This window comes from Labrus mixtus, chromosome 5 (assembly GCF_963584025.1).
Source record: "Labrus mixtus chromosome 5, fLabMix1.1, whole genome shotgun sequence".
Taxonomy (NCBI): Eukaryota; Metazoa; Chordata; class Actinopteri; order Labriformes; family Labridae; genus Labrus; species Labrus mixtus.
The window spans coordinates 12,470,697-12,496,225 of record NC_083616.1 but is presented as its reverse complement, the minus strand read 5'-3'; the positions used below and the strand labels follow the sequence as shown (position 1 = coordinate 12,496,225).

At 41.0% G+C, this 25,529-nt stretch overlaps 3 protein-coding genes and 1 long non-coding RNA gene across 7 annotated transcripts; 2 read left to right on the top strand and 2 right to left on the bottom strand.

Annotated features, from left to right (window-relative positions):
* Nucleotides 1-11,512: 11,512 nt before the first annotated feature.
* Nucleotides 11,513-13,549, top strand: LOC132974772 (piggyBac transposable element-derived protein 4-like). Its single transcript, XM_061039047.1, has one exon. It carries the CDS (start codon nt 11,513-11,515, stop codon nt 13,547-13,549), a length of 2,037 nt encoding a protein of 678 aa, XP_060895030.1.
* A 2,029-nt stretch (nt 13,550-15,578) lies between these two features.
* Nucleotides 15,579-17,072, top strand: LOC132974976 (uncharacterized). 2 transcript variants are annotated; one of them, XR_009673175.1, is made up of 3 exons: nt 15,579-16,462; nt 16,507-16,879; nt 16,912-17,072. It is a non-coding gene; the product is annotated as an uncharacterized LOC132974976 (long non-coding RNA). The 2 variants fall into 2 exon arrangements; XR_009673174.1 differs by having other exon boundaries at nt 16,507-17,072.
* Nucleotides 17,073-17,524: 452 nt separating this feature from the next.
* LOC132974092 (arrestin domain-containing protein 3-like) lies at nt 17,525-20,234 on the bottom strand. 3 transcript variants are annotated; one of them, XM_061037900.1, is made up of 6 exons: nt 19,417-20,234; nt 19,257-19,317; nt 18,972-19,143; nt 18,700-18,787; nt 18,344-18,600; nt 17,525-17,897 (listed from the first exon to the last, which is right to left on the bottom strand). In XM_061037900.1, the coding sequence occupies exons 1-6, from the start codon at nt 19,673-19,675 to the stop codon at nt 17,769-17,771; spliced, it is 966 nt and encodes a 321-aa protein (XP_060893883.1). In that variant the 5' UTR covers nt 19,676-20,234; the 3' UTR covers nt 17,525-17,768. The 3 variants fall into 3 exon arrangements, with proteins under 3 accessions (XP_060893883.1, XP_060893882.1, XP_060893881.1); XM_061037899.1 differs by having other exon boundaries at nt 19,257-19,591; nt 19,733-20,234; XM_061037898.1 differs by having other exon boundaries at nt 19,257-20,234.
* A 330-nt stretch (nt 20,235-20,564) lies between these two features.
* On the bottom strand, nt 20,565-24,713 carry LOC132974091 (arrestin domain-containing protein 3-like). Its single transcript, XM_061037897.1, has 6 exons — nt 24,032-24,713; nt 23,842-23,902; nt 23,596-23,743; nt 23,392-23,488; nt 21,827-22,083; nt 20,565-21,183 (listed from the first exon to the last, which is right to left on the bottom strand). Exons 1-6 carry the CDS (start codon nt 24,288-24,290, stop codon nt 20,917-20,919), a joined length of 1,089 nt encoding a protein of 362 aa, XP_060893880.1. The 5' UTR covers nt 24,291-24,713; the 3' UTR covers nt 20,565-20,916.
* Between the last annotated feature and the right edge of the window lie 816 nt (nt 24,714-25,529).

Here is a 25,529-nt window from a genome sequence, read left to right as displayed (position 1 = left end):
AACCACATGTGGTTTGTGCAGGTTTTCTTCTTGAGTTTGAAGACAGCCACAGTTTCTCATTGAGTGTTAGATGACTCAGCCACATTTGGCACATACTGTAAGTCAATGGGAAAGTGTATTAGATTAGGCATTAGTCATCGTCTCTGCTTCATATCATATCTGAATCAGAAATACTTTATTAATCCCAGGGAGAAATTCGGTATATCGACTGGTGATTTGTGTGATTAGTTAGGACAAACCTGTTTAATATTGAGAAAAATGGCATTTTCTCAAACGTATATGTTTGAGCTGTCATATAAACACAGACACATACCACACACTGCCACACACCATTGGTAAATGTATCTAGCTAAAGCTTATGTCTGTACAGTCAGTTCTAGAAAACAAAGCAGGCATGTATGTGGTGAATAAACACAGACTGTAAAACACTCCAGTGGTAAGTCTTGAAAATGAAAATGAAGATGAAGAATTACTTTGTCTGACCACACATATCGTTCACAAAACCATTCTACATTTCTCTAATTAGTGTTTTCAATGCAAGCTTTCTACATTTCAGCGTCCATGTGTGCCTTTGTCGTGGGAAGTGTCTCCGACTACCAGAATTTGAAGTTCCTCTATCACTTCCAGGAAGACCAAGGACTGTTTCCACTTTGGCAGCTCAAATGGCCTCCCGAGTGCTGCAGGCAGGTTTCCAGACATGAACTGGGACGTGCTCTTCTCTATTTCATCTCTAGGAGCTGCCATAGGAACAGTGCAAATGTTGGGAAAACACACATACTGTAACCGCTTCAAATTGTGAAGCTGGGTGACGTCTGCTGACCAAGAACATTAATATTGGACTTCAACAGTGAGCATGAATTAATCCTTCTGGCAGAAGCTGCACCAACTGGTAGATTGATATGCAATCAGCCCAAACATAGAGATTCCTAAACACCTAAACATGAATGTACATATGTAATCAAATGAAAAGACACAGCTCTTACAAGAATGAAACGTTATACGTTTTGCAGACTTTTTTCTCAATTCTCCAAGAAAGGTTTTAGTCAATAGCCTACTTCTGATCCTTTTTTTTCCATTTCAGAGTCATGGGTCAGAATTGAGTGGCCAGTATTTAATGTTTAATAAATGACCTCTATTAAATTGCCGTATACATTTACATTTCAATTACTGCAAAACAATGACATGCAATCCAGGCCTGTATCATATGGAAACGAACAAAGATAAATAAGTTAACAATCATGGCTTTTAAGATGCTTTTAATAAATCGTCGATCATGCGCCAAAGCAATCCCTAAACCATCTTCTTTCAGTCAGATTAAATTTGCAAAGTAGCGTTTGCGTTTTTACTTGTTCCAAAGGAAGACTCCCTGTAAATATACTTGATTTATCATGACTCTGCCACATTACCATAACTCCCTTTATTGGTCTGTGATCCTCTCTTCAGGGACACATCTCTCTCAATGTTCTGCTGCTCTAACTTTGAAGCATTTGTTTCATCTGTTTTTACTATTCTCTATAAACACAGAGGCAATGCAGTGTAACAGTAAGAATTGGACAGACCCACACTGATGTTGGTGCGATGCACAGCATACCCAGCGTTTGTAGACTTCAACAGGCGTGTCCTGGGATAAACACACACATGACAGCATTGCTAACAGAGCTGTGGCAAGACACATTTGGCCAATGTAAACATGCCAACTGGCTCAAACTCATTAGTTAAAAATTCTGTCAGATGCCCATCTTAGAGTCAAGCTCGTGGGTGTAACCTCAAACTGAGAAAAAAATGACCCGAATAATCTGTGATAGCAGAGACTGCACACAGCGCAGAGGGTCTGCTGGGATTTAGAGCATAAACAACGTCTGATGACAGATTAACACATCAGAAATGTTTCCCATTCATCTACAAGTGTATCTTTTGTTTTAATGTTTTGACAAATGTTGGCACTTTAGTTCGATTTACAGTAAATGCTCCCTTGCTTAATGATGGAAAGAGCGCTGATGCAACGAAACAGTGACGTCGTATTGGACCACAAACAGGCAGATTTTCACACTCGGCTGACCACAGGATTTGGGGCTGTGAAAAGAAAAGAACACTCCTCTCTGTTGAGAAACAACAGCCATGTTCTGCTCAGGCTGCTTGCTTTCTGAAGAATGATTGTGAAAAAAGTTTTGTCAGTCAATTATTTAATGTGTAAAACATGTTTTTAGATGTTCCCATTAGTCCAACTCCTTCAGTGAATTAAGAACTAAACTAACACCCGACTTTTTTTCTCAACCTCCATGACAGTTCCTTGGAGTCATTTTAAAGGGCCATTATGAGACACTTCATAATGATTGTATGATCCCATCAGATAAAGCTTTACAATGACAGGGTTTCTATGATCCAGATTTTGATGGTTCCATCCACTTTCATTGTTGTAGTTTATGTTTGAAGCATAACGGACTAAAAGAGCACCTTCTTGAATCTCTCCCATTACCTCAGGTACCTGTACAGCTCATTGTGGAAATGTCTGATGGATATCATTAGAGTGGTGCCATGAGGTTAGGTTTAGCACAGGGGCTGAATCTATAGTCTGAAATATGGCCAGGTGTTTTTGCAGTGAGTCAACTCGTCGACTCACTGCCTGTGAGTCACTGGCGAGCCTTGAAATGAATATGAAATGTCACTGTAATGTGTCTCTCTGTTCAATTTAACATGTCTCCTGGCAATAGCAGGTGAATTACAGCAATCTTGCTTTAAAAACTTTTTCTGGCGTGCTCAGAATATTACACTGCTGTATATTTGATTTCTGGTCCACCACTCCATGCATAAGGAGTTTCTCAGTTGCACTCACACTCTGACAATTTATTTCCTCAAACTGTTTATCAGTGCAGAACAAATGGTCCACAAAATGAATCACATCCACATGACCTTTCAACACATGCCTGTCATGTCACACAAGCAATGGGGTGAAAAATCTGCCAAAATGTAAATTGTATTTATTTTTATAAACATAATCGTCCAACACTAAAATGTAGATCGGCGTCCTTTCACCCCTGAAACAAACTCTGTTACAGGACAGCCTCAGCATGGATCGATACAATCACACATTTAAAGTGTAGCCACAGCACTGGTTTAATAGTGAATGTTGAAACATGTTTGTACTGTGGAAGATGGCAGGGAAGTGGTGCGGTGATGTGCATCTGCTTGGAGATAAAAATGACAGATGTGTTACGGTTTAAATGATCATATCGGTTAATTCTGATATGTAAAGTCTAAACTGGTCAAGCTGGAGATAGTTTGACAGTAACAGTTTAGATAGTTTGGTTCAAGGGAAAAAATCTGAGTCCTCCCAAATGGCCCAAATATCCACTGATTTGCTTTCTAACAGTGTGTTCATATTAAACATGTAGCTGCTGTTGTGTGCAAAGTAAGATATTTGTTACTGAAATTGACCTGATTTCCCAGAAAAATGGCTTTACGTTGCTTTTTATTGAAAGATTTGAAAGTGTTAAAGGACTGCAGGACTTGTATGTTGAAATGTTAACATACTTCCTACCTACAGTAGTTCATTCGACTGGAGCGCTTACCCCAGATTAAATAGTGTCTATCTTCTGTCTTCTCAATTTCTCTTATGTTTCTTAAACTTACTTCATAATCACCCTAAAGTGACAACATGACAATATTTTTTGTGTTGCATCGGCTGAGAAACAACCCTGTTGCTCCGTCGCCACTCATTTATTAACTTCAAAATAACACGCTATACTTCCTGTCTCTTGATCACATGACTAAGACAGTCTTTACAGAATGGCAACAAAACTTCAAAGTCAAATACAGGAGTTGGCACAGTAAATATTCAACCAACAAATATATTCTCTTCTATAAATTATATAATACAAACAATATTAAACGAACATAATATACTTGAAAATAGCACTTTCACTTGGTGTTCTAAGAGAATAGTTCATTTGTATGGGAAGCCCTACACTGATATACATAAATCTATACATTTTATTTGACTCCGTTTTCCCATAGTAGCATGTACACGTTTTCTCAAGATCTCAACTTATTTTCTTAGCATAATGCAAATCTTTCCGTGATTATAAGTTAATTCCAACTGTTTCCTTGAGATCTTGTGAAATCCGTCTGTTATCATGGAGCAACCACAGCGGTTCTATCTTAAGATGACAAGATAAATAAGTCGGAAAATTAAGCTAGGAAATGAAGCACAATAAAGTGTCTTGATACATGTCCGTGTAGGGCTTCCATAAATTTCCACACTTGTAATTACCTCATTTGTTTGTGTCTATTCAGTTGCTCTGATGATCTCCTAACCACCATTAGTTTTTATGTCCATGGGTGTGACTAGTATTTCATGTAATGACGACAAAGAGGTTCAAAATGCTGAGTGGAGAGGAAAATCCATAACAAAATGGATGGTCACAAATGGTCACAGTGGTGTTGCTAACCTCTATTTGTACACATATTGGAGTGTACAGAGAAGCCTTCCTCTTTTGTATTTGTCTATTTCTCAGAAATATCTTTCATCTTACACTCCATGTCCTCAAGTGAAGAGAAAAAATATTTTTACTCAGATGAGACAAGTTGTTCAGATGTGGGAACTGAGAGTGCTACAAAGGCCTCTCTGTCTCCTCCTGGTTTCTCAGACATGAGTCAGGCGGAGAGAGGGAGATGGTGTCTCGTAGAAATAGTCTTCCCTGCTCTTTGCTATGATGCCACAACAGCAACAGTAAGAAACACAGATTTAGTCATTGATATGTACAAAAAAATGAGACGAAAGAAAATAGAGAAAATCGTCAAAATGCGAAGAGATCAAATAAAGTGAACACATTGGTAAAGTTATAATGTCATGTGTGTGGAAAAGCTTTAAAAAGCCTTAGAAACAGGCTTTAAACACATCCTGTACAGTCATTTATCTCTTCTGGAGGTGTTGCTTGACAGCTTGAAACAAACACTGCCACATGCAGATGTGTTATTCACTCTCTTAAATGCTTCTACTCTTAAAACATTGCCCTGATTTAAACTGGTGAAAATAATCACCTTTGGTTTACATAGAGCTCAGGAAAAGGTTTGTTTTCAGCCCAAACACTTGCTGAGTTTCTTCACTTTGACATATTTGTCCTTTCCTTTTTGTTTGCTGAAGTTGTGAGAATGTTTAGTTTCGGACTCACAAATCTATTCATTAATCACTTCTATTTAAAAGAACCCGGCCGTCACCTTTGGGATCCCATCTTCAGCCATGTTTAGGACTGCATGATCAGAAGACATTGCTTAAGCTGAGTGATGGTTGTGTACCAGGATTTCAGAGAACTAGAGTGTCCATCACACACACAGACACACGCACACACACGCACACACACCCTCGTTCTGTGACCTGACGTGTGCCTCAAGGGATGGTAACAAGGTCCATATGTGGTCATTTCCTCCTCTGCTACTCTAACATGAGGGGGCAGTATTAACAGGAACACAGAATCCACTGATTTACTCCTGAGAGGAAGAAGAAAGACACAAAAAAACTTACAAGCTTCCTTCAAGAATAACATTCTTTGACACATGGGATGTGCATGAAGGTGCATACCTGAAAGCCTTCATGATGCATTTTGATAAGAGGTCATTTGCTTTAGGTGAAACTGAGCCCAAATCATCTCTGTAGAACCGCTCATCAAGACAAGGATACCACAACCAGACTGATATTAAATGTCTTCCAAATGTCTACAACAGGCAGAGTTGCCAAACCAAGGCGCATAGGATCGTATGACCTTCTTCATGATGTTGAGTGTTAGTAATATGCATGGTTAGACATTTTCCTGGCTGCACAGAGCCTGACCATGCCTGTTTCAGATTCATATGTAAATGTAGTCAAGCATTAACAGGTCAGATTTTATCCAGAGGTGACTTTTCAGATAGGTAAACAATGACAACCTCTGACCAAAGATTTAAAGCAAAGTCTTGTTTGTGTCATTTAAACCCAGTGTTGAGACATTAAGTTGTCAAAGGGACGTATGTGCTGCAGGTTATCACTTAGATTTTATATCAAACAGGCATTGTTGGTTAATTAGTGCAGGTGTCTAAGCATGCAAACATGAGACAGTGATAACAGTTGCAATGACTGAACACACTGTTGTCCTTTGGTTGGGTTATTTACAGTTGTTGGTTAGGAACAAATCCCTGTGGATCTTCCTTGTGAGTCGCATATGGACAGAATGCATTGTTTGTTTCTTACAGCACTGATAAATGATTGTGCTCAACACCCGCAATCCATTTGTTAGTATTTTTCCCATCCAGGCCATTTGGATCTAATTAAAGGCAACATGTAAACAATTCTTGTAATCTGAGAGACCACGGCACAAACATGAGATTTATTGTTAATAATAAAAAAATGACAGCAGAGCATTGAACTGGAGAGGATGAGCCCATGATCAGCACTCTGCATTTGCTGCCACCGCCCCCCACCGCCCCCCACCCCCCTATAAAGATCATGGTGAGAATTATATGTTAGAGGATGACAGACACATTCTTCAAAACAATTGTTGTATTTGTTTGTTACCATCTGAGAGGGGTCCCCGTCATTCTGTGTATGCAGCAGACAAAACACTGTTGCAAAATCCCCAAATCCCTTTGAAGTGTCATTGTGGTAATCTGTCACATGACAACAACAATAATAACACCCATATGCTGTAACAGAGGTAGATGGCAAACACATGATTCTCTGAGTGAAACTTGGAAACATAAAAAACTTGATTCCTGCAATGGGAGACATTTCGTAACATAATAAATAACTCATAAAGCAGTTATCACCCTCTTAACAATTTCCCTCCTCAGACATTGTCTGCTCTTTAACTTTATGTGTCTTGATAAGATAGTATCTAGGAGGCACTATGATGTCTTTATTAAAGCACAGGCTGCTTTGAGGATTCAGATGACTATAAAATGGTCAAATGGATCTTAAAGACATTTGATTTCCTACACCTCAGAATGTCAGCCTTCATACCAAATGTAAGGGTTCAGTCACAGAAGGTCATGTCATTAAAGTCAAACATCTAAATATGTGTTCCTTCTTCAAGCATGAGCATCTTTAACAACATACTTGCTAACAAGTATGGACCACTAGAATAAAATAGGACACCTGCTGTAGAGTTGCATTTGATTGCAGCAAAAAACAAGCAACGCTTCTCCCAAAGAGTTGAAATGAATCTGTTTCTCTCCTCACCACTAGCTGCAGATTACATTTTGTGCAGGAGAAACAATAGGGACAAGTGTTTGCTTCCAGCATGGTATTTATCCATCTAAACCAGACAGATGTGTTTAACAGGGATGATAGCCAGAAAGCCTATAGTCAGTGGTTATGTTGCGCGCCACATGTACAGAGGTTATAGTCCTCTGGCCCTTTGCTGCCTGTCGTACCCCACTCTCTCCTCCCAATGTTTCTTCACAGCTGTCCAATCAAATGACGGCAAAAACGGCCCTAAAAATATTAAATAAAAAAAAACAGTGATGATAGGACATCAGTTGGTGACAGTGAACAGTCCAGGATGTAGAAGCACACATAAACAATCTCATATCCAACACAAGATAGTAACAGATTATTGGAAAATGTACGACTGTTATATTGTGCATTTGCATTCTTCACAATAATAATCTTAACCTTCTTAAATTCTCTTTTTCAGATCGGCTGTGAGCCAACTGGAAAACAATTTCTATATTAGAAAGGTTAACATTTAACCTGGATGTAAGATAGTTTCGAAAGAATTTTGAGACTTTCAAAACTTAGAGTGTAAGACAAGGGCCTCTCCCTGACCAGGTCTCAGTCCAGAACCACACACATGTAAATGAAGAACGAGTGGTGTCACAACCTGGAGCCAAGTAAGTCCCATCTCAGGTCGTTGTTGTTCAAGAAGCACACACAGAGAGATACACTTTTTGTACAATATTCTGATCCCCTGCTTTGTCAGGACAACTGTGTGCACATAGAAAGCATAAATATTGATGTTTAGTGTGGTCACAGTAAGATTGTGTTCCTGTCTCTGTATTCTGTCCTCTCTCTCCATCTAGTGGTTAAGAATAAATCATGTTCTGAGAGCTGCATCTATACTATAGCATTACCTGTTGCCTACCACAGAGAACTTCTTCATCTCTTATTCAGGATCTAATAATTGTTTGTAAATCCTCACCATGTGCATTTTTGGGATATTAGTAAAGAAAATAATTATGCAATAAAATAAAATACCATTTAAAAAACACTGGTCAGTGGAAAATGGCCTCCAGATTCTTTTCAGCACAACACCAAAACAAGTGTTTGCTCTACGGTAAAGAAGAGCATAAAAATTGTCTATTTTGTTAGCATCACATACTGAACAATCAGACTAGTGATTCGATGCGCGGAATTAAACACACATCATGAAACACTGAACATTTTTGTTCAAACTTTTCGGAAGTGCTTTTGAGCCATTACTTTGCTAAAACCACCACAAGAGGGCAGTGTGCCATTTTTGCCTCTGATATGGCACAAGAACAGTTTCTTCCCCTCTGCTGACAGCCTCATTAATAATGACCTGTCCTCCCCCCCCTTCCCCACACACACACACACACACACACACACACACACACACACACACACACACACCACACATGACATGGAGACCTTGATCTAGCTCCATAGTCACTAAACAGTACTTTAATTTTAAGCCTCTCGTTCAGACTTGTACGTTACATTAATGCGACTTAATTAATGACATTAAGTGATGTCTGTTTATACTGCACACTGTATTTCATTCTACTGAGATTTTGAGATGAACAATGATCCTGCACATAACTGTACAGATTTTCTATTGCTAATATTTCACATAATTTGTGTTTTGCTTAATATATTTCTTTTTTTTTAACTGTTTATTTACCGTTAACTAGCTTTAAATTCTTATTTTTATGATAAGATTTTATCTTTGTTTTCTGCACCAAAAACATCAAGATAAATTCCATGATTGTGTGAACGTACTTGGGAATAAACTTCTGTGATAGATTCTATTGGAGGAAAGGGGAAACCTCTTCAGTTCTATCCACCACGTTGAGGGATGTGATTGGATTTCTTCATGTAAAGTGAGACAGACTACTACCTGTTTTTGTCCCATTTGTCCTAACAGGCAAATTGTTTTACTTTCATAACACTCAGAAGTCTGTTTCACCAATTATGTGAAAGAGTAAGATTACTCATCTATTTAGAAACAGCTGATATGTTAATAATAGCAATAGTTAGTACTTGTGATTTGCTTTCTAGCATAGTCTTAAAAGACTAGGTATGCTATCAGTAATGGGAGGGTAGAAGGAGACATCACTATTACTGTTAGGAAGGATCTCACTGACACACACACACACACTCTCTCTTCCTCTCTCTCTGTCTCGGGGACTGACAAAAAGAAGGGTTGGTCTGTCTTTTGCAGGGGCTGCAGTGGTTGCACCATTTGCTCACATGCTGCCAGATTCACACACGCACACACACACACACACCCACACACGCTAAACAGAAGCCATCTCTGAACTCATCCATGAGAAAAGGATCTGAGCTGTGGAGAAGCTGAGTTAGCCGCACAGTCACACATCCACACAAGTACACACATATACACACACTGAGCGCCTGAGCCCCCATTGGTCGGCGTCTCTCCACCCCACCACGGGAGTCTCAGAGGGGTCTACTGCAGCACTCTGCTCCAGGGGCCTGGAAACGCTAGAGTGAGCCATTTTTTCACTCTTACTTCTATTTTTGGGCTGGATATCGGAGGTCCACAGCCTCCCTCGTTTTCCACTGTTTTTCAAACACACTGGTTCCCAGTGTACACTGCTAACACTGCTCCACTGCCTTCTCTGCAGATACTAACAGCAATAAGGCCTAAAGCGCAGAGAGGCAATATGATACCACTGAGACTACAAGGATCTGTGCAATAAGCGAGTGAGGAAGGACGCATAAATTGTGCCTCAGCTGCAGGGCCCAGGGGCAGCAAACCAGTGCTCAGCCAGCCATGTAGACTCAGGCCACAGCTAAAAGAATTTAGGAAGGACCCTTCCTGTAGCCCATCCCCCCATACAAGAAGACATGACCTAACTAGTCTCCACCCAAGCAAGACAAGGAATCCACAACCAGTGTTCTGATGAGTCAAAACCAGAGATCTTGTTCTGTATCTTTTAAGGACTGTTATGAAACTGACCGCTAAGCTGATTATAAGAGCTTATTAAAAAGAGTATAAATCTCTCAAGTATTCAATTTGTTATAACATTGAGATGATAGAAATATATAAGTAGAAATGTATAAAACATATAGGATTGGTGTATTAAGACATCACACATCAAATAGGCTCTTTAGATCTCCTGTTATAACAGGGATCATCTGAGGGGATAACCTGCTAAAAAAAAAAGAGAAAGGGAATAATAATGTCTCATTTAATTTGTCAACATAGGTGAGACAAACTAAATTGTCTTGTAAAAAGATGCATTATGGAATTCAGAATTATAAACAATGTTATGACAGATGAAATGTTTCAGGCTGACCACTTTACATTTTCTGGTGACCTATTGGATCTTTTGATGGGAAACTTAAAGTCAGGCTGTTACACTGAATATCTTAAGCATCTGCAGGCACAACAAGCAGAGGATCAATCAAGTTCATCAGGGACAGCTCCTCACCCTCACTTCTGTGATAAAAAAAAAAAAAGAGTATCAGCCCACATTCAGAAAATAGAGGGAGGTCCCTACTTCCACAATAGCCTATAGGGCTTCAGAATCATGTAAGAACCTGTCAGAGGGAAGAAGCATGTTTATGAATGAACAAGCCCGAGTTCAGTGTGAAGTCTGTTTAGCAAAAGGGGGAAATAAGTCCTGTGATGTGGAGGAATATGTCATTGCTTTTTAATCATGCTGCGTGCCTTTTACGCATTTGTTTATTACGAATGCATAAATAAAACTTTTAATTAACTTAAATTGCATCTTGGGGTAGGCTACAGAGGATTGTTTAGGGTACAGTTTTGCAGCTGTGTACAGTGGAAAGCCTATTCAAAAGTTTTCACATCGGCATGTGTCAGTAAGACAAATGATTGACAGTGTATGGTTTTGATGTTTGGATTTTACGCAGTGGTTTCTGTATCTCCGCGGCCTCAGAGATGGGTATCCGGCTTATTGATAGTACTGAATGCCAGCGGGCATTAGAACAGCAAGCGGCCATCTGCCAGCCTAGCGAACTAGCAACCCCACCAGCTGCAGTCGCAAAACGCCCTACAAAGCAGGACATGCATGCAGCTTCTGACGTCTGCGGCCACACTGCGCTACAAAGCCCAGAAAACCCAGGAGCGGAAACAATGAGAATCAGGCTTATAGACGCCGCATAGGTCCGCGAGCAGCAAGTTTTTGGAGAGGAGGCAACCTTTAAGTGCACATCAGTTCATTTCGGATGACCAATTTGTGCGATTATTCCCCCACGTTGGAAAAATATACATAAAAGACTCATGCAGGGGCACTTTAATACCCCGACATGGCGACGGCAAGAAAAGGGAGAGAGCTTTTTACTATTTTGGAAACTAGCGCGGACACAGAAAGTACAACGGTGTGCGACAGTCAAGACGCTCCGCTTAATCTTTCAGCCGATGTGAAGTGGTTTGAAATTCCGTATAGAAAGCCAGACTCGGACGAGGAAGACGGAGTGCGGGAAGAGGAGGAGGAGGAGGAGGACGGCGAGGGGGAGAATGGATTCACGAGCACAGCGGCAGCCGCGGCGGAGGCTGCAGACGCGGCCAGCTTCATCGCAGGAGGAGGCTGCAACATAATTCTGGTCACCGGGAGCAATGGGCTCAAGCACGACGAGGAGGAGTACGCAGAGGACTGTTATTATTCCACCTCCACTAACTGCTCCGATAGCAACTCAAACGACTCGGATATAGATTTCTCCGATTTGGAGGAGGAGGAGCGCAGGAGTTTTTTCAGTTTCGAAGACGACTTGGACGAGGACTGCACTTCTCCGGACTTCTGGGGCGAACCTGACCAGGTAATCTCGATCGAGCCTTTCTCTGCTGTCAGCGGCCCTCAGCACTCGCTGGGGGACGATGCTGACACCCGTGACTATTTCCGGATACTCTTCCCAGATTCTCTTTTTGAACACATGGTGGAACAAACAAACAAATACGCCCTCTATCGGCAGAGGAGGAGTGGGAAATCAGACCCCCACTGGCATCCCACTGATGTGAGGGAGATGAGAGCTTATGTTGGTCTGAACATTCTTATGGGCATCAATCAGCTTCCGGACGTTGGAATGTACTGGGCGAGTGACATTTTCATAGGAAACGCAGGCTTTAAAAAAACGATGACAGCCAGGCGCTTCGAGAAACTCACTCAGTACCTTCAGCTGTGTGACCGTGAGTCTGAGCCTGTGAGAGGTGAGCGAGGGTACGACGCCCTCTTCAAAGTCAGGCCTCTCCTTGATGTGGTGGAGAGCACCATGTGGGATGCATACACACCCAATCGCTGTTTGACCATAGACAAGTGTGCCATTGTGATGAAGGGACGCTTTTCCCCTACCCAGTACATGCCATCTAAGCCCCTCAGGAAGGGGCTTACAGTGTGGATGATGTGTGACTCCCGCTCTGGTTACTGCCACAGGGCCAAGATCTACATAGGAAAGCCCGGCGATGACGAGGAGGCCGCCACCCTGGGCTACAGGGTGGCGGCCTCCCTGGTGCGTGGTCTAGAGGGTCAGTTCCACCACATCTTCATGGACAGCTTCTTCACCTCAGTGCCCCTCCTGCAGCGGCTGCTGAGGGAGGGACTCTACGCCTGCGGGCCCACCCATCCAGGGAGAAAAGGTTACCCAGAGGTCCTTCACCCTCGTAATGTCGGAAAGCTTTCCCAGGGTGAGTTCTACCAGTGCCAGCGTGGAAATGTGGTCGCTACTGTGACTAGGGATGTCAAGGTGGTTAGCTGCCTCTCTACCAACTCTGCCCCAGGGATTGTAGGTATCAGTCCAAGCCGGCAGCAGCGTGAGTCAGAAGGAGAGGGTGAGAGCGACAGCATGGAAGGCTCAGGTCTGTCTTTTGGCGTACCTCGACCTTTGCCCTTGCTGTTGTACCAGGAGAATATGAGGGGCGTCGACCTGTGTGACCAGCTGAGGGATTGCTACCAGGTCGGCAGGCCATGTAAGAAGTGGTGGCGCTACTTTCTGTGGTTCTATGTTAATCTGTGCATCGTGAATGCCTACATCATCCTGAGGGAGAGCAGAGGGGGAACGCCGCCAGCAGGCTTCAATGGCAAGCAGTTCACGCAGCGTCACTTCCGGGTGCGTCTGGCGCAGCAGCTGATCGGAGACTACCAGGGGGCAAGAGGCATGGAGCGGGCGGCACGCAAGAGACACGCAGATTCACCCATAGAGTACGGACACCGCCTGGAGCGCATGTCAGAGCGCTCCCGTCGCTGCAGAAACTGCACCAACAAGGGACTGCGACATGAGAGTGTCTTCGGCTGCAAGATATGCAACGTCCACCTATGCAGAGGAGGGTGCTTCTCTGAGTTTCATAAATAATAACAAGCCGATGTTTTTTTGTTTTTATATCCTTTGTGTAATCGAACAACTTGTGTCAAGGGATTTTTCTAAAATTATAACTATTTGTAATTCCAAAGGTTACCACTACAAGTGCACAACATAGTCACACACTTTACATAGAGATAGTTTTAGGATAGAATTTTAACTGCACGTATAAAAGAGAAAATAAACAAAGAAACTGTAGATTATTTGAAATTAGTGTAGAATGTTTTGGCAACTTGCCTTCTGTAAAACTGACAGAATTGCCTTGTGTCACTTTTTATATGTTTAAAATTATAAGAACGTTTTATATGAAAAAGAAGAATCAAACTTTTCTGCACTTAAAGTAGATGAGAATTGTTTACTATGGGAAGTTTATCTTTCTCCTTTTACAAAATAAAAACTTCCGTTTGATGTACTTAACCAATTTTCTTGTTGTTATGTGGTATGAAAGCATGAACAACATGTAGTTCACATTAAAGGGGAAAATATGCTAATGAATCTGGAACAAGGAATGAATTTGATGTGAAATAGGCTCAGCTTTGGATACTCCTGTTCTTTCAGGCACAGAGAGAAATCTGTGCTTCTCTAGGCCTTCAAGGGGACACAGCTTGGAGTAATTAGAGAGCAGAAAAAGCCCCTCAGTACTCTGCAGCCAGCGGACCTATGATGCCATCTTTTTCTCCAACCGCACCACAGACCCACAGCCATCTGTGGCTCTATTACACTCAGTCCAAACCCAAAAAGTGGTGCTTGTTACTGACATGATTGAAGAACAGAAGAAAGATGGCACAAATGCCATTTTGAGGGTAATCTTTATCCATTATTGGTAAAAGGTTGGCACATTAATTTGAACTGAGTCCGTACACTATAATTTAACTCAAAAGAGCAGAGGACATTTGAATTTAGACAGTGACTAGTTTAAGCACTATGTGTATTAAGGCTTTTGTGTTCACACTGTTACCAGACCAGCGAGCTAGCATCTGTAAGGCAGAGATAGGCTGCTTCACGAGGTCAGACTACTCGTCTCCTGCATCGCCTCCTGAGGTCTCCGTCCTTCCTCTTTCTCCCTCCTCCTTCAGCAGGCTGTCTATCTCTCTTTCCCTTCTCAGGCTCTGCCATCCTACCGCATCCTACACATTCTTACACACACACACACACACAGAACACGGAGACACACAAATTACAAACACACAACCTCCCTTCCCCTCCACTCGACACTCCCGCTCTCCCTCAGCCGTTCCCCAGCTTGGAGAGGGTTAGTCAACTGGACGGCCGTCCCGCTGATCTGCGGGAGCCCCTTTGGGGAGTTACCATGGCAACCATGGCTGATGAAGACAGGGAGTCGCCAGCAGGCCCGCATGGTTGTCATGGTACTACTCACTCTGGTTATGGAGGTGGGAGGTGCCAGAGGCCACACCTCCCTACCCCGTCTCCAAAACTAGGCAAGTGTGTGTGTGTGTGTGTGTGTGTGTGTGTGTGTGTGTGTGTGTGTGCGTGCGTGTGTGTGTGTGTGTGTGTGTGTGTGTGTGTGTGTGTGCGTGCGTGCGTGTGTGTGTGTGCATGTGTGCGTGCGTGTGTGTGTGTGTTTGTGGGGAGAGAGCTGGCTGGTTGACAGCTTGCACACAGTACATGAAGCCAGACTGGTTACCAGGCAGGCTTTGCTTCAGCACAGCCAAGACGACGCCTGCTGCCAAAAAATGAAGAGTATGACATGTAACTGCTGCTGTAGGGACGTCTTCGTGCAGGTGTAGGATTCAGGGATTAGAGGAATCTGTCACACTCTCTTCTGCGTCACTACTACACATCACACTGAAAGTTTCTCTTTTCATTAAGTGACTAACATGAACCACACAGCCACACTGCAGCTTGTAGATATCTCTATGCAGGTGTAGGAGGCACAATGAGCTAATTCTGCACCATGTACTCTGACACATGAAAACACACGGCACATTTCTATCCTGATCTTATCTAAATCACACAGAAAAAGGACCCTGTATTTTCCCCTAAACATAGTTATGTCCCAGCTGGCAGTCTCCATTTAACCACATAGTCATTGTACTATCAAAAGGATTTCAGTAACTGATACATTAGAAGCTGTTTCCAAGCATATTATTTGTATTACACTTCATGTGCTTCTACTCAAATATTAATATGTTTTCTAACAGGCTCAAGTGACACATGATGACAAGTCAATTGTAACCATGAGTTACATTTTTCATTTCCCTCATTATCTGTGCAGCAGAACAGGATAATCTAAAGTCTTATTTTGTTAGTTAGTTTGTATCAGATCGAACTCTCTCTCTCTCTCTCTCTCTCTCTCTCTCTCTCTCTCTCTCTCTCTCTCTCTCTCTCTCTCTCTCTCCCTCTCCCTCTCTCTCTCCCTCTCTCTCTCTCTCTCCTGGTAGTTGGGTGTGCTCTCTGTGGTGTCACAATAGCCAGATCTAATGTTTCCAGGATGGATCCCAACCATAAAATGCTCTGCTCTCAACATGTTCCCCTCCTGGGCAGAGAGAAATCACTGACTCTCTGTCAGGAACATCGGCCTGGTTTCACTTAAGAGCCACTGATTGGGCAACATATGGACTGTTAAAATCATGAATGTGCCTTTGTTCAATACTTCCCTCTGTTACAAAATTAGTCTGTGGACAAGGATGAGCGTGAGAATTGCAAAACATTGAACTCTCAGCTCATACTGATTCATTTCCTACTCTCTGCTGGGATGTTTGAACACCCATTTCCAGCAGTCATGATTAGGAGGAGGAAATGATGAATGACTTCTTAAATGTACTTATCTTTAAGACAAAACTTGTTCAGCCAAAGATCAAAATTGAGCTTTACATTCTGTCAAGTATTGGGTGTTAATTTACATACACTGTATAACTATTTGTTTATTGAACAACAACAGTTCATGTTGCACAACAAGTTTTGCTCTGAAAATTTTGACAGGTTACAAGTTACTTTTTAGGAAACAAAAATTAAAATGAAAACCATCCAGTAAGCTTGATAGTGTATGTATGCATGATTAAAGACAAAACCAAACATTTTGACTTATGATAACTTACAGGAAAACAGTCATGTTTAAAGCCTTGGAATTTTGTTAGAGAAATATGAAAGTTGGAGAAATTGTACAGATTATATTGTATATGTTCATAACTCTATACCCATACTATCCTCAGAGGAAAATGTGGTCCCTGTAACACTACAATTCTACAATTCACTTAGCAGACGCTTTTATCCAAAGCGACGTACATCAGAGAGTAAGTACAACACAAGCAAGGATCTAGAAAAAAGGGAACAATGTCAGTAAGAGCAAACGATCAGCTTTGAGTCCGATTGGACATACAGGTGCTGACAGGAAGTGACCAGAGGCAAAGCACAACATTGACAGCAGTTCTTGAGAGCTCTAATCAGTATAGAAACCATCTTATAAGTCATTGTTACACTGTTTGAAGATAAGATGCTACATGAGAAGTTGTGGGGGGGCCCGCAACAGTGAAAGCGTAACTCTCCTGGTATCTTTTTCTTATCTCCAAACGATGTTCCAGGGACCCATTTTTTCCTTTGAATAAAGTTTGTGTGTAAACATAGCATCGCATTGTTTCACTTCTCCAACTTTCAAATTTCACTACCGAATCTACATAGTGCACCTTTAAAAATATAAAACCCTTATATATATTTAACAGAAAACCAAGTATAGATCAGGTAAAGAAAGTAGAGATAAGTAAACTTCTTCTGTTTAAAGAAGTTAAAACTAGCTCTGCCTCAATCGATTGAACAGTAAAACACATTCATTCATAACAATTAGAAAGCAATATATTACATTTGATCATTTATTAGGAAAGGAGCTTTCACTTTTGATTAAGTACATTTAGTTGTTGCACTTCTGTCAGTATAACTCAGTTCTTGAAAGACAGTTATAGTTGAGCATTTTCTTGATGTGATGTTGAAACTTATGTGAGGGACCAGAGTACATCAAATTGATCAATTGTTCCCTGTTTGCTCAGTAACACATACCTCCATCTAGTGGACAAAGAAATATAGTAGGCAAAGCCTCTGCCCTTGAAATCATCTATAAGTAACATTCCCTCATGGTTTAAAAGAAACAACAATAACAGGAACACTTTATGGTTCTGTGTTGTTAAATGAGTCTTGCAACATCTCAGCAACATGCAAGCATCAGCACAATTACCAATATCTATTCATCTAATTCATCCTTTTAACCAGGGAGCTTTCTGAACCAGATGGATCTCTTTGGTTTCTGTTGATGTAGTTTTGGTAGACCCAGCAGAATGACCAGAGGAAGTTTAATCTCAGCAGCTTTTGCAAGAGGAACATCGAGAGTGACCTGTAACCACAGAAACACACACACACACACACACACACACACACACACACACACACACACACACACAAGTTTTGCAGCTTACTATCATTGCTTTTTTCTGGCTCTCTGTCACTACACCAGTTTCCAGAAAATTCAGACTAAACCCTTTCTTGAGCTTGTGGTAAAACAGAACAGGTTGGGCTGTAATACGACACCTTTCCTACATATATCCTCACCTGTGTGCAGAGAAGCCACGAGGGCTGTCGCCTTGAACCCTTTATTCCCCTAAACACGCCTCCCCCTCATTCAGCCACTAGGTGGCATTATACTTATCTTGAATTCTCTTTTTTTGCCTGACACAGTCTTGCACAGTATTGTTTCTGTAGGAGGGTCATTGGTCAAAAATGATAAAAAATTAAAACAATTATTTTATCATTATACTGCAAATAAGAAAAAACTATAAATACCTTGAGTCTGTACTCGAGCCTCATCATGCTGCAGTTGAAGAAGGTCGGGTGGAGCTGAGGTGGTATACTGATTACTTTGGTCATAGTCCGATTGGTATGAGCTGGAACAGAGTCTCCTGTCCCAAACAGAGTTTCATTTGTGTGTACTATCTTCTGTGACCTAGCAGCAAAAGTCTGCTCCTCACACAGGTAGAATTTGGGAGTCACTGTGCGAGCTGATTGATTGAAGACTTCTACAGAGACCCCCAGTGCTTCACCTATTTATAAATAGGAGGGGGGGGGGGGGGGGGGGGGGACAACATTTTTGCTCTTCAAGCCATTGAAGGAGACAAAGACATTCTTAGTTAGTTGTTTACCTTGCTTAACTCCCATTTTTTCTGAAGTAACATTCATAGTAACTTTTTCGGAGCCATGAAATGAAATCCTGGTGGCATGTTGTTGTTCCTGATAAATAAAGGACATAAACTGTCAAGACACCAAATCTCTTCATTTCGGTCTGAGATGTTGTTATCTGCATTTGATGTTATACTGTTTGAAAGTGCTGGATACGATTTTTTTTTAACTTAGCAGGACACACAAATGGATACTGATACCAATCATGATTGAAGTATGAAGTAAAATCAGTTACCTTGAGTCCAATGATTATCATTTCTGATTTGGAGGCAAAGGGGAACTCAGACTTGGTCAGGAAAGGAAACTCAGTCTTTGATTTGTGGACACTCCAGATCGACAGAGTTAGCTGTGCTCGCAAACTATACGTAATTTTGCCCCATTTCCCCTCATAGGATGAAGGTATATCTCTGCAAGGAAATTATCAAAATGAATAAGGGATGTTATTTCTGTTTTACCAGCTAGTAAGAAAGTGATTAGAGTAATTCAGTGTGTCATATAGGTTATATTAGCACACACACACATGTTTGGAATCTCAAAGGCGAAAGGAAACACATTTCTCCCGGGGCTGATGATTTCAGAACCTTGAAATGAAAATAATAAAACAATTAAATGCACAGTCTTCAATTTGTCATCACACTCTTCATATTGATATTTTTCTTTCCACAAGAGGCAATACCAACCATCTCCTTTGTTTTTATCCTGCAGAATAATATGTTCAAAGTAAAAGTAGATCTTCTTGTCACTGTGCGTCTCTTTGTTTTGTCCTTTATGTTCAGACCATATCACCTTAGCTTTTCCTTTGGTTTTGACCACAAAGCACTGCACTCTGGTTTCCTTGCTCATCACCACTGTCACCTTTCCAGAGAGGGTGTCCCCAGGAGAAAAAGTGCCGCGTTCATTCACCTTGTTGTATTCCACCGAGAGATGCTTCACAGTCATGATAAGACAACATCAAATAAACTTCCAAAGGGATGTAAAAAAAAAAAAATCCAATACTTAGAAGCAGGTCTGAGGTGATCCAACGAGCAATTGAAGTGGAGTCTTTCGTTAAAGAACAATGATACTTCAAGGCTGGCACATGCACTGTTAGCTGCTGACTTCTCCAGAACCAGTATCTGTGTCACACATGGTCAGGTGATCACGTGCTGCAGGTGTCATTTTCACACAGGTAACTCTAGCCGGCAGTCTTCAAGGCTATATTAGGGCAAGTTTTGAGACTGACATCATGGATGCACTTTGACAAAAGATTGTAACAGTTGTAAAGATATGTCAGAGTGCCTTGCTCAGGGACACGTTGAGGGGAACTCGCGCCTCTCCAGCAACCAGAACAATTTCCATACTTTGGTCCGGGACTTGAACCATGAATCCTCAGGTTCCCAACCCAAGTCCCTACGGACTGATGCAGCTTGTACTTTAATTTACGAAGAAAACATTTCTGTAAATGTAAAGCACAAACCCTAAAATGACATCCTACTTATAAACTTTAGACATATTTAAAATGTGGTGTTCATATTTGTGCAATACACTGTGAATTAAAAAACAACAACATTGGAATATTATTGAAATTATTAAAAACATGAGTTACTTTGGATGGTTCCTTCAATGATGACGATAGCAATCCAAACGTCAAGCTAGTTATCTCACAGTAGTTAGTATGTGAAGCCTTATTAGGCTCAATAAAAGAAGAGATGGCTTTCTCACTGTCTTCCTGTGTTATTGCTTGACAACAGCCTATAGCTAGTTGGTTTATTCAACATTATCGTGACACAGTTTTAGTTCCTGCTAACAAAAGCTTACCCGCTAAATTTGGTAGCTTTTGGTTAGCTTTAAAGATTATTAGTTCATTTTTTCAGAATTTATCAATTGGAAGATTTATTCCACAATTAAATAATATTGAAGACTTTGGTTATATATTCAAAGTTAGAATTAAGTCTTTATTTACAATGAGGAAAGGAATTTATGTTATACAAGATACATTCATGCATTTTTAATATATAGCCTACAATACATACACAGTGGATTGACTCCTCTAGTTCAGTGAGAATTGGCTTCAAGTGCAACATGGATTGAAAATGGGTTGTCACTAATTTTTAATTTCAAAGTTTGAAAAAAGATTTTAGGGAGTAGCACTTGATACGTGCACAACATTGTAGGTGTTCCAGGAAAAATCAGAGTTGTATTTAAAATGTATTCTCATATCTGCCATAATCATTCAAGGAGGGGTATGCTGCTGCTGCTCCATATGGAGGTGGGAGATCCATAGGGTTGGGTGCTACTTGTTGCGGTGGTGGCATTCCCCAGGGTGCTGGGTTTGGGTTCCCGAAGGTCTGAAATCCAAAGCCAGCAGAAGGAGGCGGTTGTTTAACAGCAGGACCCTCGGAAACAGGGAGGACGACAATGGGGAGCTTGATCTCTGGATCTGTAGCACATTTGATTTCTAGATAAACCTGTGAAAAAAACAATATCTTTTTTACTTTTGGATTTTACATTTATTTTTATATCACAAAAATATGATGCAGTATTATGTAGTTCTTCTGCAGTATTATTGACATCCTGTGAGCATCACCTGCCTGTTTGGACACCATGAGGGCGTGATAGGTTAAAAATCTCCAGATAAATGTTGGCAGTTAAAATTGGAATGATTTTGTATCAGTCTAGTTGAAGCCACTAGTCTTACTAGATTGTTATTCCGTTGTTTTCCACTAGAGGTCGCCAGTAACTGTTAATTTTCCTGCGCTTGAGGTTAAAATAGATTAGAGTCCATTAGTGTTTAGAAAATAGTCCTTGTCTTGGTCATTACCTTAATACTTAATAATACAATATTTTTTTATTTTAGTTGCCTTTGATTGATTGATTGATTGATTGACTGAAATTTGTCTTCCATCACAGCAGCTCTGATCCTTATCGATTATTTTTAATATAATGGTAAAGCAGAACTGCTGAGCTTTCCTACAAGAGATTTGTTTATTATATTATATATATATTATAACTAAAAGAACAGACATTTTAGACGATGAAAAACAATTACACTGAAAAGGCCTACAGTAGCTACAGAAATCAACAAGCTTGAGAAATGAAATGTAGGATTACCTTCAGCCTGTACTCCAGCTTGATGATGGCACAGTTCAGGATGGAAGGAGGTAGTTCCCTGGGGATGCTGATCACCCTGGTCACGGTCTCTTTGTCAGAGGATGCAATATCCTTGATCTTGTCCTTAAGGATTCTATTTGTGTGAACTCTCCTACGACCCTGTGCAAGGAAACTCCTTTTCTCGTACAGCACAAACTTGGGCTTCACTGAACGACTCGAGCGGTTGCTGATTTCAAGTGTGACCTGCATAGCCTCACCTAAAATCAGAAACAAAAGCCAATCTTCAGACAAAAGTTGAAAGCGGGAAGTATACTCCTCCTCTTTAACTCTTGTTCTTCTCACTCTTCTCTCTCAATGGGCTTTTAACTCTAACTCTTCTTAATGCAGTAGCTCAGTCTGTAGGGACCTGAATTGGAACCAGGGGGACACTGGCCGATTAGCCTTCATCTAACACTGTTCACCTCCCACCTCACCCTCACCCCACCCAACATATCCGACTTGTTGACTCCCTAACCCTTCTAAAGCATTTACAGTGACTCATCTCTTACGCACATCAAACCCTGTGGGTATAAACCATTATAGACATGTCTCTCTCTCTGCTTTGTTGTAATACACTTGAGTATACTGTCTTTACCAACTCTCTCCAAAAGCTTCTTGAACCCCACCAGGACTCTTAACTGAGACTGCCACACTTGCTGCAACGGACCACAGTGCTAATGCAGCCGCACCCTTTGTTCTGTTGATCCTGCTTGACCCTTTAGCAGTGCTTCACATAGTGAACAACCAGATTCTCCTCTTCCCTCTTATTTGTAAGTCTCAGGCTCTGTTCTCCTCACGCACTTTGCACTACATCTCACCTTGAGGGCAGCACCTAGGGGATAACTCTAAAAAAAACATGTGTCTGAAAAGTAAGACTTCTCTCAGTGGACATCTGCTTATCCACAACAGGAAGAATCTACTCTTGGTTCCAGGGTGGGTATCTCCTGTCAGATACCTCTGCATTACTGTTGAGGGTCTATGGTTCTAATCCTGGCTCTTGTCATCAACTCCATCCATGTGTGTCTGCATCTGCCGTCAGACCTGCGGCTCATCCACAATAAGATTTTGCACTTTTCTCTCCCACAACTCACAGCTAGTTTACACCCTGCTCTGACTACCACCAGCTCTTAATCAAAGATTAAGATTAAGATTAAGATTTACTTTTATTGATCCCCGCAAGGGGAAATTCTGTTTTTACACTCTGTAAGTCATGCAACACACACGCTGAAGTATACACACACACATGCACAAACAGGATCCTATGGACATGCACTAATGGAGCGATGTCAGAGTGATGGAGCCGCCCCCGGCAGGCGCTCCTGAGCTGGTGGTGGGTTTGGTGCCTTGCTCAAGGGCACCTCGGCAGTGCTCAGGAAGCGATCTGGCACCTCTCCAGCAACCAAAGTAACAATGATTATCCATGCCTTTACTGTGTAAAACCAGATATACCTGTTTCCTTGTCAAACAGGGAGAGACCATGTTTCATGAGCATTCTGCAGAATTACCTTTTCAGATTAGATTATTACCTTGAATGTACCCCATCTGCTTGGTGTGAACATCCAATGAAACCTTTCCAGAGCCGAACACTTTCACAGATTTATCCTTGCAACCATACTGAGGGTCCTAAAAGATCAGAAATCATCAAGTGAAAGCAGTTTGCTGTTTCTCTCTTCTGCTTGAACAACACTGAGTGATCCATGTTTGCCATTTAAAAAATATTGATGTCTTACCATAAGTCCTGGGGTGTCCATGTCTGCTTTGGATATGAATGTAAAGTGTTGTTTAGCCCTCTTAGTCAGCTTCATGGACTGTTTCAACTCTGCCTTTAACTTGTGAACAATTCTTCCTATGGAGCCTGTGAATGTTGATGGGATCTTTCTGTGAAGTAAAATAGTAAAAAACAATGTTCAACTAAAGTAAAAAAAAAAAAAAAAGAAAAAAAACTCTTAAATAAAGATAAAGTAAGAATTTGGCACCTATCAGGAATTGTGAAGGAAAAAGGAAACACATGTCTTCCTTTTCCGATGACTTCAGTGCCTAGACGGAAATGTAAAAATAAAGCATCATTCTTTAAACCATTAACTTAAAATGGCCAACAATAGAAAAATGATCTGAATTAGCTACAGTCTTTCAGATACCAATGATCATAATAATTTCATACGTTACCATCTTGTCTTGCTTCTCTCAAGATATGATGTTGGACTTCATAATATTTCTCACTAGACCTGTACACATGATGTTGATGTTGCCCGTAATATTCACTCCAGCACACCCGAGCTTTTCCTTTGGCTATGAAAATAAGTGCCTGGATTTTGGTTTCCTTGGAAACCTCCACGATGATTCTTCCATTTATGGTATCTCCATTTGTAAACGTGTTCCTGCTGTTGACCGCATCATATTCTATCGAGAGTTCTTGTATGGTCATTATTAACACAGAAGAAACTTTAAATCCCCTGTAACACCCGAAGCAAACTCGAACTTTGTGAACTCTAAACAGCTTCCTCCTCTGCTTTTATCCGATCACGAGCACACAATTCCTGTAGAACTTGTTTTTCCAACTTGTTTGCACACAGATAAAGCAACATAAATGCAAAGTGACAATGAGTGGAAAAAGCCTTGAGCCTCGCAAAGTTCATTACAGTGTTCTAAAAAGGGGGAAACAACATATCAAAGTGTAACTGTAGGATCACAATCAAAGCTGCAGTATTTGTCATTTGCTCTCTGTACAAAAACCTGAGTGGGTGTTTAGTATTCTGTTTAGTTAGGCTGGGGTTATGACTGTCACATGCTATGCTATCTAAATGTGTCATGTAAAAACAATTCCAATAATGTCAAAGCAACTTTCCATTAACTATGTTTTCCATGTGCTGATTGACATAATGGGAAAAAGAAGAAATAGTAATAGGAAAAGTCAACGTGATTAACCATCAGATCCATCATATCTTAGCAAAATCCATTGCATAAAGGACAGCATGTGAACCTAGCCTTTGTATATATTTATATTAATTACATGTGCTGATTGGTATTTTAGAACAAAGCTAAGGGTATAGTAAACACCCAGACTTTGGAAGAAAACTTCTCATGCTGTAAGTGACTAAAGGGATCCAGTTTTTTAAGATTCATGACATGCTTAGTTCAAACAAAATACATAAACACAAAGAAAAAGAAAAAACAGAAGCCATCTTTACCTATAATTGTGTAACAGTGGTGAACTGGTGACAAATTATGAGTGGAAAATGTGACAAATACCACCTATTATGAGCAACCAGATGTTTCAGCATCTCTTCGAAATGTCTTTCAGAGGACCTGCAGTTAACCTGAAAAACCTTCTACCCTTAAAGCTACAGTATTACAGTTTACAACACATTATTTCATTCAAATTTTAGTTGAAATTAAATATTTTGATCAAAGCCTATAACTTAAAATATGTTATTGTTGGAAATGTAAGTTTAAGATATGTGTATAAACTCTGCAGGCCTAGTAGTCATACTCTCAACAACAAAAAACGTTCAGTCTGAATCAAGCAAACCAGTTTGGTTGATTTGCTTGTAACTAGCCAATCACAGCATGTCTGGTAGTGCTTTCACACTTACAGAAAACTCCTGAAAAACTCCTGATATTTGCAGGACCAGCTGTACCCGGAGTTTATCCTTCCAGCCCCCTA